General features: G+C 32.0%; 2 protein-coding genes across 2 annotated transcripts in view; both read right to left on the reverse strand.

Annotated features, from left to right (window-relative positions):
• The window catches only part of LOC129912013 (tetraspanin-9), a 290,881-nt gene that overhangs the window by 218,806 nt on the left and 58,971 nt on the right, over window positions 1-13,104 (reverse strand). The window lies entirely within an intron of this gene.
• LOC129909701 (antigen 5 like allergen Cul n 1-like) lies at window positions 1,813-2,724 on the reverse strand. Its single transcript, XM_055986775.1, has 3 exons — window positions 2,608-2,724; window positions 2,140-2,534; window positions 1,813-2,082 (listed from the first exon to the last, which is right to left on the reverse strand). The coding sequence occupies exons 1-3, from the start codon at window positions 2,722-2,724 to the stop codon at window positions 1,842-1,844; spliced, it is 753 nt and encodes a 250-aa protein (XP_055842750.1). The 3' UTR covers window positions 1,813-1,841.

Genomic DNA, 13,104 nt, shown 5'->3' on the forward strand with positions numbered 1-13,104 from the left:
TTTTGCTATTATATTATGTTTTATGAAATTTAAGCAAAAAAAATATTTTTGTTCAAAAAAAATTTAATTTTAATTTTAAAAAACAATACGGCAATATCGGCAATTTTTAATCTATAAACTATAAAGTATTTTAAATTACCTACGTTTGAAAAAAAAATTGTCAAAATCAGAGCTGTTCGACCGGGTTCCCTAATAATTTACTTTAGTTACTCTACTTCTAGCAAACTTTAAGAAAATTGGCCCTGAGTGAGCTAAGAAATATTTCATTCTTTGTTGGGTTTGAACAAGTTGTTACACATTAGGCTGTGAAGTAAGAAACAGAACGAATTTTTCGAAATCCGTTGGTGTGGTCAAAATGTCGAAAACAAGAAATCTTGTAAATTATAGGTTAATGGCAGCTTTCGCTTTTCGATACTCGATACTTAAGCACAGAATTACTTATATTTTAATCTTCATATTACCAATAAAACCTTTTGAAGGGTTAGAATATGACCAACAAAGTTTGACTTAAGAATACTCCTTCAGATTTTTTCATAAGAAATTATTTTCTATTTTTTTTTTTTTTTTTTTTGCTAAACAATAAAATTAGTTGATCTTTAGGGAATTTTGAAGACTACTTTTTTATGGAAATTGGCCACTTCCAATGAAAGAGAAGTGAAAATTGGGTCAATAGAAAAAGCTAATTAAATTCACAAAAAAGATGTAGGTACTGATCCTGCGTAATGGTGCAAGTGCGAATGGAAAAGTAAAGTAGCATTTGCTTAGGTGCAGAATGTGAATGGTTAGGTAAGCTGATGGGCAGTTGGGTAGATATTACAAGAAATGGTTCTAATGCACGATAATATTTGATAAGACACTGCGCAAGGAATTTTGTAATATTGCCATGATTCACTAGCTAGCCTAAACCTTATGTAAAATTTATGAAACTAGCTGAAGTGCAATTAAATGAGTCTCCTTCCGAGTATAATTCGGGTTTCAAAATTCCACTATATTCTCGTTTTATTTTGACAGTTCATTTCTATTCTGGGTTGATTTTTTGTACAGATATGTACTTTCTAGATGACTGTCACGTCAATGAACTGTTTCTGAAATTCTGAAATTAATTTTTAAAATATTAGATTGTTTTTGAACTAAAATTAAAAGATTTTCGAATGCAGAGTATTTTCAATTTATTCAGAAGAATTTACTGATAACATTAAAAATTATTATTTGAAAAGGAATTATTTTATTTAATGTCTCTCTTCTCAAATCCTTGATGACATTTCCAACACATTCAATTGAAATATTCGTTTATTTATTAAAATTGAAACAAAGACATTCTTGAATTCTCAAAAACTATGAATAATAATTTTAAAATAACAGACCCAAGACAGACACGAATACCTCTCTACAATCTATAACCTCGTGCTCTTACCTACTCTTTTATACATAAGAAATAAATTCCTTAAAAAGCATTGTTCTTCTTACTCGAAGAGTGTTGCTTTTATTTTACATTGGGAAATGAGTCTTAACTTATTTACATAACATACATCTTTGAATATCCTTGAAAAGAAGGAAGAAGGAAAATTTCTTTAAAGAAAATTCATTTACATTTAAATTTTCTGCTTCCAAAATTTAATTTTATCGAATTATTTTGTATATAAAATTTATTGAAAGAAGAGAGAAAATTTCTACCAAAGTAATTTCCTTCATGTTTTTCAATTTTTACCCAGAAGCTCAACTTTTGTTATTCAAGTGGTTTTATTGTTTTCAGAAATTAAAAACAAATGTTAGATTATTTATGAGTCTTTTCTTTTCAAGTATTTAGTGGAAAGTAGTTTAAATATTGATTTCATTACCAATTAATATTTTTCTCTGATTGAACATAGCGAATTGAAATTTCGATTTGAGCCAGTTTTACACTTACTTGCAGCATTTCCAGTAGAATAAGTTTTTCCATTTATAATATTTGTCTTCGCATAGTTGCATGCAAATAAAAAGGCATAATAATTGTCAACATCTGGATCTCTAAAAGTGGAAGCAGCACACCCAACTCTGTTATTATCTTCAACAGCCATTACCGTAAAATGACCAATAACATGGCTAAAAAAATAAATCTCATCAAATATTTTGTCAATCGAAATTAAAAAAAATACAAACTTGAAATTTCTAGGATATTCATTAATTTCCTTCATTGTTGTATCCTTTTTTTCCGACCACCAAGAATCAATCAGTGAAATCATCATGTCTCGTGTTGTAGCAGAGTGTGGGAAATTTGACAGTAATTCGCCCAAATTTTGTCCAGAATAGGGGAATCTGACGGTATTGTGGCATGCGTCATGGGCAAATTTGCAAGTTTTTACGTTCAGTTCAGCAAGTTTGGCTAATTCGGCATCCCACTGCATTGAGGCCATTCTTGGAGATTGTTCGAAACCTTCTAACTTACCAGCGGCCATATCATTTCTTAGTTGATTGTGATGTTGAACAATAGCCTTTCTATCTGCGACAGTGATTTCTACAAGATCTCGATCACTTGAACAGGTTTCTGCAAAATCCTAAAAAATGTAAGAAAATAAGCTTGGAAATGTACTAGATTTTTTTAATTTTATCAAAAATAAAAAATCTTACCCCAGTGTTATTGCAAGCAATATGCGTTGAACTTCCGCAAAGATCCTTGGAACAGTAATCGACTGCTAGGGACCTAGTAACAAGACCAATTAAAAGCAATAATACGACTGACTTCATTCTGATTCACCTCTTTTATGATATTATTCTATTTCAAAAACCATATTTATAGGAAGGCTAAACTTTAAAAAATGTTTGTAACCAGCTAATTAAAGTGTTTAGTTAAAATAAATAAACAAATTAACCATGTAATCATTTCCTAAGAAAATTGCATTTAATCGTTCTGCTTATTTATTTGTGACGACAGTATCATTGTTTTATTTAAGATGACTCAAAAATGTATTTTAGTAAATATTTATTCACGCTCTAGTAAAAACAAACTTTATTGATCAATTGATATACCTCATTACAAAAACAGGGTCACTTATTTTTAACTATAGTCAACTAATAAGGTATTGTTGGGAGCTTATTGCTCTTCCACATTCCACTTATAATAGGCTATGTAACGTCATCTAATCTGGTGTCCTATAGAGGCAAATTACGAGCTAAACATTTAAATTGAATTGAATGACACTGGTTTTGAAAAGGTTTAAAACTAAAAACGAAGAAAAGAAACATACCTACACACAAACATATTTCATAGACATTCCGGTTAAAAATGTAATCTACATTTTCCTGAACCTAAGAGAATAAGATAAATATGTTTCATAAGTTTCATAAAAAAAAATTCTTAGGTACGAGAATATCGTTGATAAAGGGAATAAAAAGGCACTTGTGTACTTATATAACTAACTTACTAATATTCATTTTATTTCAATCCATATTTTATTTGGAACTTTTTCAGATGTTTGGCCTTCAGATAAAATAATAGTTAGTAGATTTGAGTAGAATGAGACAAAAATTTTATTTCTATCGGTTTCTGGTAGACAGATATAACGGTTTAAGAACGTTGGACTTATCCTTTCTTACAACTTACGGTTTGAATTTTCACCCAAAAGCCAAATTTTGAATGAAATAAACATATAATTTATTTAAAACAAAAGTTTTAATGATAGCAATCGATTAACTACTATTGATTGAGTTTGAATAATCAAAGCAAAAAAGTGTTATACATAGTAAAACAAAAATTTTTGTTGTGGTCTTTTTTTTTACTTGAGTAACCCAAAAAATTGGAAAATAAAGATAGGTTCGAACGGTTATTCTTTGGTTAATTTGCAATGACTATTTGAGCCCATTATTTTGAAGAAAATTTAAGCTTCTGTTTTTATTTAGAGCAATGCATATGACGAAAAAAAAATATTGTTAAAAAATCAAAAAAAACTCAAAAAATCTCTTTTCTTGACTTTTTTTCATGTTTTTTTGGACTGTTTTGGTTTGGAATTTTTTTTTCAATTTTTAAAAAATATTTTTTCGATATTAAATTTGATTGTCTACAACAAGTTTTAAAAACAATTTATTAAAGTTATGCTTTGTTTGCGAGATATATTGAAGAAACCAAAAAGGGGGCTTTTGAACCCCTATCTTCAATTTCGACCCTCTCATTTAATAACACTCCGCATTTTTATCTTCTCTTATAACTACGGTGACCATATTTCTAGAAGCGAAAACCGGGACAGATAAGAAATTCGTTGGATCGTTTTGAAAATATTGATTTTTCACAAAAAAAAAATAAAATAAAAATTTTATTTTTTTAAAATGAGTTTTCATAATTTCCTTATTTTGATATGATGATTTCTTAAACGATTTGATGGGAGCATTTTCATTGAAATTATTTAAGCCGTTTACGAAATCAAGAAAGCGAAATTATAATAGGTAGCTACTAGCTACCTAGGTACTGTTAATAACTTCTAAAAGAATATTTTTTCAATAAAAAAAAACTTTTCCTGATATAGCTTTTCAACTCGACAAATACAAGCTGGAACTAAAAAAATGACAAACATTTTTTAAAACTAAAGCCTAATTTTGAAGTGAAACGAAAATTTTCATATGAAACCAGCACGACGAGATACGAAAATTTAGTTTTTCGATGCACATTTACGCAGCTTAACCACCGAAATTCTTTACTGTGCTAGAATATTTGGAGAGTTTTCAATCGTTTTTCACTGACCTTTAACTGTCCAAGTAATTTTTCTTACTCTAAAAGAGTTTTTTGACTTTGGAGACTTATTAGATAAACTTTTAATTTAAATCAATCAAAGGCTGTTTTTTCTTGTACTTTGTACGGAAAACAAAGTTTTTTAAATTTTGAATAAATAATCATTTTTATAAAAAAAAACCGACTTTCATGGATCGAAACTTTTATGGTTTTATGGTTTTCTCACAGATTTTATAGCCAGAACTGGACCACACTGCAAGAATCAGCTTTCCAATACAAAAAGAATTATCAAAATTGGTTCACTCCGTCCAAAGTTATGAGTTAACAAACATAAAAAAATAAAATACAGACGAATTGAATACCTCCTCCTTTTTGGAAGTCGGTAAAAAAATCAGAAAATGTGCAAATACGGGACAATCACGGGACAAATTCGAAAATACGGGACACTTATACGTCCCGGGTTTCTTAAATAAAAACCTGGGACAAGCTGTTGAAATACGGGACAGTCCCGGGTAAACCGGGACGGATGGTCACCGTACTTATAACCCATTCAACGTTTTATGCAATAAAAACCCGTGAACGTCTTAGTTAAGACATTATCAATAGCCTGAAATCCTGCATTTATTCTGTTCTTCAAACTTATAAAATTTTTCAACCCCTGTAACTTCGACACCCAAATTATTTTTTTTTTTTTTGTTTTGTTTTTTTTTTAACTTGGAAGATGTATCTACGTCTAAAGATGGAACTTGCACCAAAAAGTCAATTTCGGATAAAAGGACTTACATATACCGTTCTTACAACTGACGACTCAATTTCACTCCCTTACAATCCAAATAGTTTTCATCCGCCTTTGTTAAAGTTCGTGTCTCTAAACCATATAGCAGGGCTGTAATGATAAGAGTTTTATTATAGGGACAACTTAGTTACTCGAAATAAGGCTTTCCCTGTCATACGCGGTCACGAAATCGATGATCAGGTGGTGATTATCCTTTCCTAAGGATCAGGCACACAATGTGCCTACTGAAACCCAGCAAGGCAAAGGCGGCATCTCTCCCAGCGCCTTAGCAGTGTTGCCACTGGTTCTAACAATCTTTTGCGAGTGTAGTCGTTCGACTTTTAAATTTCTCACAGTATTTTCTTTTATTGGCGATGGTTTTAATATCTGCATGCGTACATTGGCTAATATACCAGGTAGTGGTCAAAGTCAATATTGGCTATTTGGAACGTTCGGAAGTATATTACAATGGAGGAATGTCAAGCATCGATCACAACGTACCTACTAGCTATGACAACATATGACAACATACTACCTCTCCCCAAAGCCAGCTAGCCTTAATCCGTTATCAGACAAGTTGTCGTATCTAAGGCTTGTAGTTGTTGCAAAACTTACTCCTACTCCGGGTAGTTGCCTCAAACACGGGACGCTGGTCAAGTCACTCGCTATAAACATTTGCTTTGCATATGTTTTCCATAAATACATTTGTCATTAAGTAGTTAATCTTTACTTGAATATGTAGACACCACCGTTGATTTTTCTGCTACCACCGGAGATTTTTCTGCTACCACCTGGATCCAAGGAGAAGTGCCTTGGTAGGAACACTTCTCCCCTCACCTTTGTGAGGGGAGAAGTGTTCTCAATGCTGATCTCAATAACTTCCCTTGGAAGTTGCTGTGGGCAGGTGAACCGATGTTCACCACAGGGAAGTGGGAGTAAGAGTTGGTAGGCAGGGTCGGTTATGAAAAAAAAAATCCTTGAACGTATACAATGTCTGTCTACCCTTTGAAATGTGATATTATAAAAACCTATAACCAGCAGACAGATAAGACGTTTAAGATGGTACTTTATTTGTCCAATTATGATGTTTTGTTTTGAAATTACGGGGGAACAAATAAAAATAAAAATACGAACCCATTTTAGTAAATCAATGATACTTATAGCGTGTAACTCAAAATTATTAAATAATATTTTAATTTCATTATCCAATTATATTAAATTGGTGACGAACGTTTTTAATATTTCACATTGTCAAAAATACATTAATTTATAACCCTCATACCTCCCGATCCATTGTCGACTTTCATTCCACCCAAAAAATTAACTAACAATTCACCCAAATTTACCCTACAGTCCTGCCAATAATCTCCTCACAGCACAATGTCGGTCGATAGTATATTCGTTGGTAACCAGATACACAATAAACATCATCAACACTATGCCACCGCCACCACGCACCCTAAAGTATTCTCCATCACCATTCGACAGACCTACAAATGGAGTTTCAATGTACAATTCGCCACCACTAATTACACAATCCCATACACAGTCAGAGAAACCTACTCTACACACAAATGGATTGGTGAAATGTTTCTAATTCTAAATAAAAACAAAAAAAAAAAAAAGCAAAAGCAAATCCACTGACATACTGAATTCTAGGAATATGTTGGTGTATTATACGTTAGCAGTTAAAACCCTGTGTGTTTGGCCTAATTGGAAATGTTGTACCATCAACACACGATTACGCGCTCCGGGATCCATACAAAACCAATGTCTGTCTGTCTGTTTGCCTGTATTTTGTCCCTGATCGGTCCCTAGCTCTAACCACATCAACATGGAATTAGAAAATCGAGGTTGAAATAAATTGTTTGATACAAAAAACAACAATTCGACATTTATTTGGGGAAAACAGATAGAAAATAATGAACTTTCCTAATTACTGACATTAATTGGCCATAGGCCAATCAACCTTGTGCCATCAAAATTGCTTTACTTTATTACTACCCTCAATTGGCTGAGGGGTCTTGTGTGGGTTAGGGCCTAGAGCATTTAAGTCAAAAAGATGCACTTTAAAATTAATTAGATAACCGGGTTAATTTAACTACTTTGAATATTTAGCTCTGTTTGTTCGAAAGAATTGAAGGTACGAAGTATTAAATCATCTACAATCTCTTCCATACCCTCGAGTCCGCCTTAAAAGAAAGTTTAATAACTCTTACGTCAAAAAAAGTTTTATTGGTCAAACTTTTTCGCATTCAAAAACCTTGCAAAACCCCAATAAAACACCCAAAAGAACCATCAATCAGTTAAAATTTGTTCATCAAATTATTACAAAGTTGCCCCCATAAACCTTTTTTTGTTTGCGTGTGGACTGCAACTTAACTGCTATACTCTGTCATGCCCTGTTGGTGGTCTTTTTCCACAAATAAATAAAAAAACGAAAAAATAAATTAATGTGCACCATGGTTAATGACTGCGGGACTTTTTTTTTTTCAAAACCCCAGAGCCCCAGATACTATCATGAAGTTTCCATTCTCAAAGCCAAAAAAAAAAAATACATACAAAAAAACCTCTAAAGGGAATGATGTTTCATGTTTTCCGATCCGTGACAGCATATAGCCGAGCTCAACTCAACACAAGCACCATAATCCGATGGATAAATATTATTCCGAAACACAAAGGCCCTTTTCTGTGCGATGGACAGCGATTTTTCGGTCATTATGTCAGGTCGATTATTTAATTAGCAATTAATTAACAAACGAGTAGTGTCTAGTGTTCGTGTGGTGATGGTTATACAAAATCTGATAGTGAAAAGTAATAGAGTTTATAATATACATAAATGGATTGGATAGACGGACCACCCGACCAACTGACACGATGACGAGGTGATAGTGTGCTGAGTTTGACAAACTATTTGTGGCAGTTTTGGGAGAGTTGATATCGAGAGTTTGATTTTGTTTTGTATTGAACTTTTTGGATATACTCGGGATAGTGTGAACAGTGAAACAACCCAAATCAGGATGTGTACGTGATGAAAGCAATCTACCCACAATTTGCAAACCAGGAGCATCCATTCAATATTAGGGGATAATTGTGGAGGCTGTTTCGGTACGTGATCTTGAATAGTGTTACTTATATGACTTGATACCATTAGGTTGACCACATTAGATATTGATGGAAAATTGGTTAATTTTAGAGGAAAAGCATCTATCTAGGTATGGAAAATTTAAATATTCTAAGCTTTTAATAAACCAATAGATAGGGAAAAATTTTAACTCTGGTTTGAGAAATAGGAATTCGTTTTTATTATTTATTTTGTTTGGGTATTTTTATAACTGCAGTTTTGAGTAAAAGATAAAAGTACATTTAGATTTCTATTTAAAGTGAACTTCTTGTGCTCTTATTTTGTCATTCTTCAAGGCATGAATTTTGTGACCTTTTATCTGCGACTACAATCTGCATGCAATTTGTTCTTTGTAGCTGATCATAAGTTGAAATATAGCTTTAGTGAGTAGGTATAAGAGTGCTTTTTTTAAGGCGACCATCGATTTTTGTCACTCCCATTTCAAATTTTTTTATGGAAATACCCCAACAAATTCCCTAAAAGTTTGATCCATTAAAATTATGATTAGAGCACTCGTCCTCTCCGTTTGAAGATTTCCTATACAAAATACACGTAAGTTTGAGTGATTTTTTTTAATTTATACATCTGATCTCAGCTGAATTTTATGCTATTTCAATGAGTCAAAAAAAAAAAAAAACAAATTACTCAGATTTGAACGATCTATAAATGTGTTACTGATGAATTTACTGAACTTCCATTAGTGAGTAAAAACAGTTCACAAAAGCCATATTTTCATGATTTTTTTTTTGTTTTGTTTTGTTTTGTAGAGCATTTAATTTCCTATAAAAAAGTGCTCAGAATTGAATTTCTATTATTGATTCGGTCGTTCTTCTTTTCCTGAAGATACCATTATATACATTTTTTTGAGATGAATAAGAAAGTCTATGGTGGCATAATTTGAAGGAAGTTTTTCTTTATTTGCTTTAGCTTAAACTCATCACTTCTGAAAGTTTTATTTCGGTTTAGCATATTGAATTTGTCTAGAGAAAAAATCCTAGTTCAATTACTTTTTAAAATGATCTATTGGTGCTGATGTGGGTAAAAGTTTTTTTGATGCGAACGATTTACCTTTTATGTTTTTTATAGCTCAACAAAAATCGGAGAAGAAGGACCTTATTTGCCTGTGTACGCTTATTTGATGAGTTGGGACATTCATCTATTATTTGCTTAGTTTATGTGGAAATACTTAGTCCCTCCATCGTTTTTGAGAATTTGAAAACAGTATTTTTTGCAATCCTTGTTTAAGAGAGCTTTTTTGGGTCACTCAAATGAGTTATTTTGTTCGGGGTTATTCCACGGGATAATAAAAACTCTACAAAACAAACTCTACAAAACAAATAAATATCAAATCACTCCGATTGTATTAATTTGTGATCTTTTAAACCATTATTCTACTAATTTCTTGGAATTTAGCCCGGTTCATTACCATCTCTATTCAATTCAAAGTAGAAACAATACATCGGGTTTCATATAACGAAATTAAATTATTAATGAACAAGGTAACTTTAAACTAATTTAAATGAGAATTCCTCTAAAAGCTGTATCTGCATTATGATATAATATTCTAAGGTTTTAATATCTGTCTATTATCAAATACCAAGAAACAAACTTTGAACATTGAAGTATAAGATCTCAGCTTGATGAAACCAATAACAGATGAAGAATGAGATATCACTTATATAAAATAAGCCTTAACCTTCAAGTATAATCACGAAACAGAGTGTTTCGAAATAATTATGAAATTATAATCTCCAGTACATTCGTATGTCGTATCTCCTTATTTCATGCTTGTGAATATCTTACAATGACAAATATAGACCCACAACCCGATGATGTTCTGCCAGAAAATAATATTGAAAACCTCATTTTGTCATCTTCAAGGGTATAATATACTTGGAGCAATATACCCATGTTTGTGAGAATTTCCAAGATATGGATGGAATATATGTAAGTAAATTTAATTCGTGTATGAAATGCATCATCGTGATGCATATTTCAATGAAATTATATCTCTCTCCGTCTTCCAGCAGGAAAGAAGACTTAGATAAGGTATAAAATATGAAGTGAAACTAATTGATATGGAGAGAAAATTGTTTGCCTCAATTTTGAATTGTTGAATGAATTGCTGTCATGAATACCGAAAATGTAGAAATTTTCGTATTTAATTAATGAAGAAGGATTTTATTGGATTGTAAAACTAGGGGAGACAATTAAACTTTAAGTAATAATTATGTCTTTATTTTGTCAGGACTCGAAATATAGTTTTTGAGAGTTACGAGTAGTGTTTTCATTGATAGTAAAGAAACTTTTCGGAATGAATTCATAAAAATATTTATCTTGAAGTCTATAATTGACAAAAGACTTAAGTGCAAAACAAACGCAAGGTTTTATAATGAAATGATTATTTTAGGACAATTGAGAAGAAATGCTTTTTAATTATATAATTTTGAAAATATATCCCATGTGCCATGTCCCTTTAACACGTTTAGCGTCCACAGGCGTTTAACTTATTTAAACAACTCTTTAAAAAAAATAATGTACTAGATCACCTTCAATATAGTAACAATATCCTCGATTGACAATAACTTATTATCCAGCATCTCAACTACCATGATTTGTTGACCAGTTTTACTTCCAAACGTGTTTTACTAATTACAACCTTTGTCATTTCAAGAAAAGTACTAGATCAAGTCCCTGAGTGACGACCCTGGTGTAAAATGTAAACTCAATTCGTCAACCAAGAGTCCGAACTCATTTTATTAAAACAGTTTTCGACTTTGAGAAAATGTACTAGATCACTTTGCCATGAGGCAAGTAACTATATGTAGATTTTTTTTCCCAAACATATCTAAGTTTTTTCGTTTGAAAAACGTACTAGATCATGTGTTTAAAAGTGAGAAACTAGTTTTGAAACTGTCTTCCTCTTTCTAACAAATCATCAAACACCTTAAGGCTAGGCGCACACATGCGATTTTCAGTCGTTGCTACTAAAAAATCGCAGTCGCAACATAAAATTACCGTGCACACACTTGCTATTAAAAAATCGCGCGACTTTTTTTTTATTGCAAGAAAAAACATTATGTTTGGTCGAAAAAAAATTTGACCGTTTTTCGATAAAAAAATGCATCATCTCAAGATCAAAAGAGCCACTGTGCAAATCTAATGCTCAAATGACCGCAAAGAAAACAATCACGAAATCCGTTCGTACCTAATGAAAAATTTCATACAAATGGAATCTACGATCGGATTTTATGATAAGGTGAATTCATGAAGCGGTGTAAGCTCTGGTAAAAGTGGTAAAGTGATAAAAATGTCTCAAAATTTGGTAAGGGTTTGACAGCTTGTTTACCAGTTTAGAAATAGATTCTCTGCAATGTGTATGTTTGTATCTTATTTTAATTCCCACGAGTACCATTATTTCACCATTATTTCCTATCGTTTATAAAAAAAAGGCCACTATACAACACTTTCTAGTAATAACGAAGAAAAAATAACAAATATAATAAAAAAATTACCATTATTGTACTTAAAACAATTGTTCCAAGTGTCACACGTGCATTATATTCTGTATAATATATCCTTATGTGCAGCAAAAAAAAAATCGCGAAAAATAGAACCGGATCCATTTTTTTAAACTCTGCGATTTTAAAATCGCAAGTCTGTGCGCTCTCATTAAAAATAATGTGTTTCATTTCTTGCGTCTAAAAAATCGAGTGGCTGAAAATCGCATGTGTGCGCATGATTTGGCCTCTTTGCGACTGCTACTTTTTAGGCGTTTTCGGTTTAGTCTCAAGTGTGTGCATAACTGTGCTGGTCCATTTGTTTCATTTTAATTTGCGCAAATCGCGTCGCCAAAAAAATGGGACAGTTTTCAATTTTTTAATCGCGGCTATTTTTTAGAAGCATGTGTGTTTACCGGCATTGAAATGCGTGTGATCCATTTTTGCGACTGAATAATCGTGCGACTAAAATCGCATGTGTGCGCCTAGCCTAACTATGTGTGATCTGCCATCACGTCAAGCGTCCAGACATGTTTTTCTAAAAACAATCTTTGCCATTACAAAAATGTACTAGCTCATCTATTTATGTACCAGCCTTGTGTAAAATGATACTCCAATCCTAAACAATCATCCAACGATTGTAGTGTCATTAATAGTCATCATATTAAGAGTCTAGACTCGTTCTACTTACACAAATTTTTACTTTAAGGAAACGTAAAAGATTACTTTTTCATGTTCCTTTTTTGGTCTCAAAGTGTACCCCTTACTTTAAAATATCATCCGCAGCTTTCATCTACCATAATCAACAAGTAAAGTTTGCTGACGCTTACTTTATTAAAAGAAGTTATTAGCATTGCAAGAACGTACTAGATCATCGCCTTAAGTGAAAGCACTTGATTCAACCCTTCAGTCTTTTCTCTAAAACTCAAGCATTTAGAAAACGTACTAGAATAATCTAATCGACATGTCACATATTTCATGTCCCTTGCTAGCATTCATGTCTCTT

The sequence above is a fragment of the Episyrphus balteatus genome, chromosome 2, assembly GCF_945859705.1.
Source record: "Episyrphus balteatus chromosome 2, idEpiBalt1.1, whole genome shotgun sequence".
Lineage (NCBI taxonomy): Eukaryota > Metazoa > Arthropoda > Insecta > Diptera > Syrphidae > Episyrphus > Episyrphus balteatus.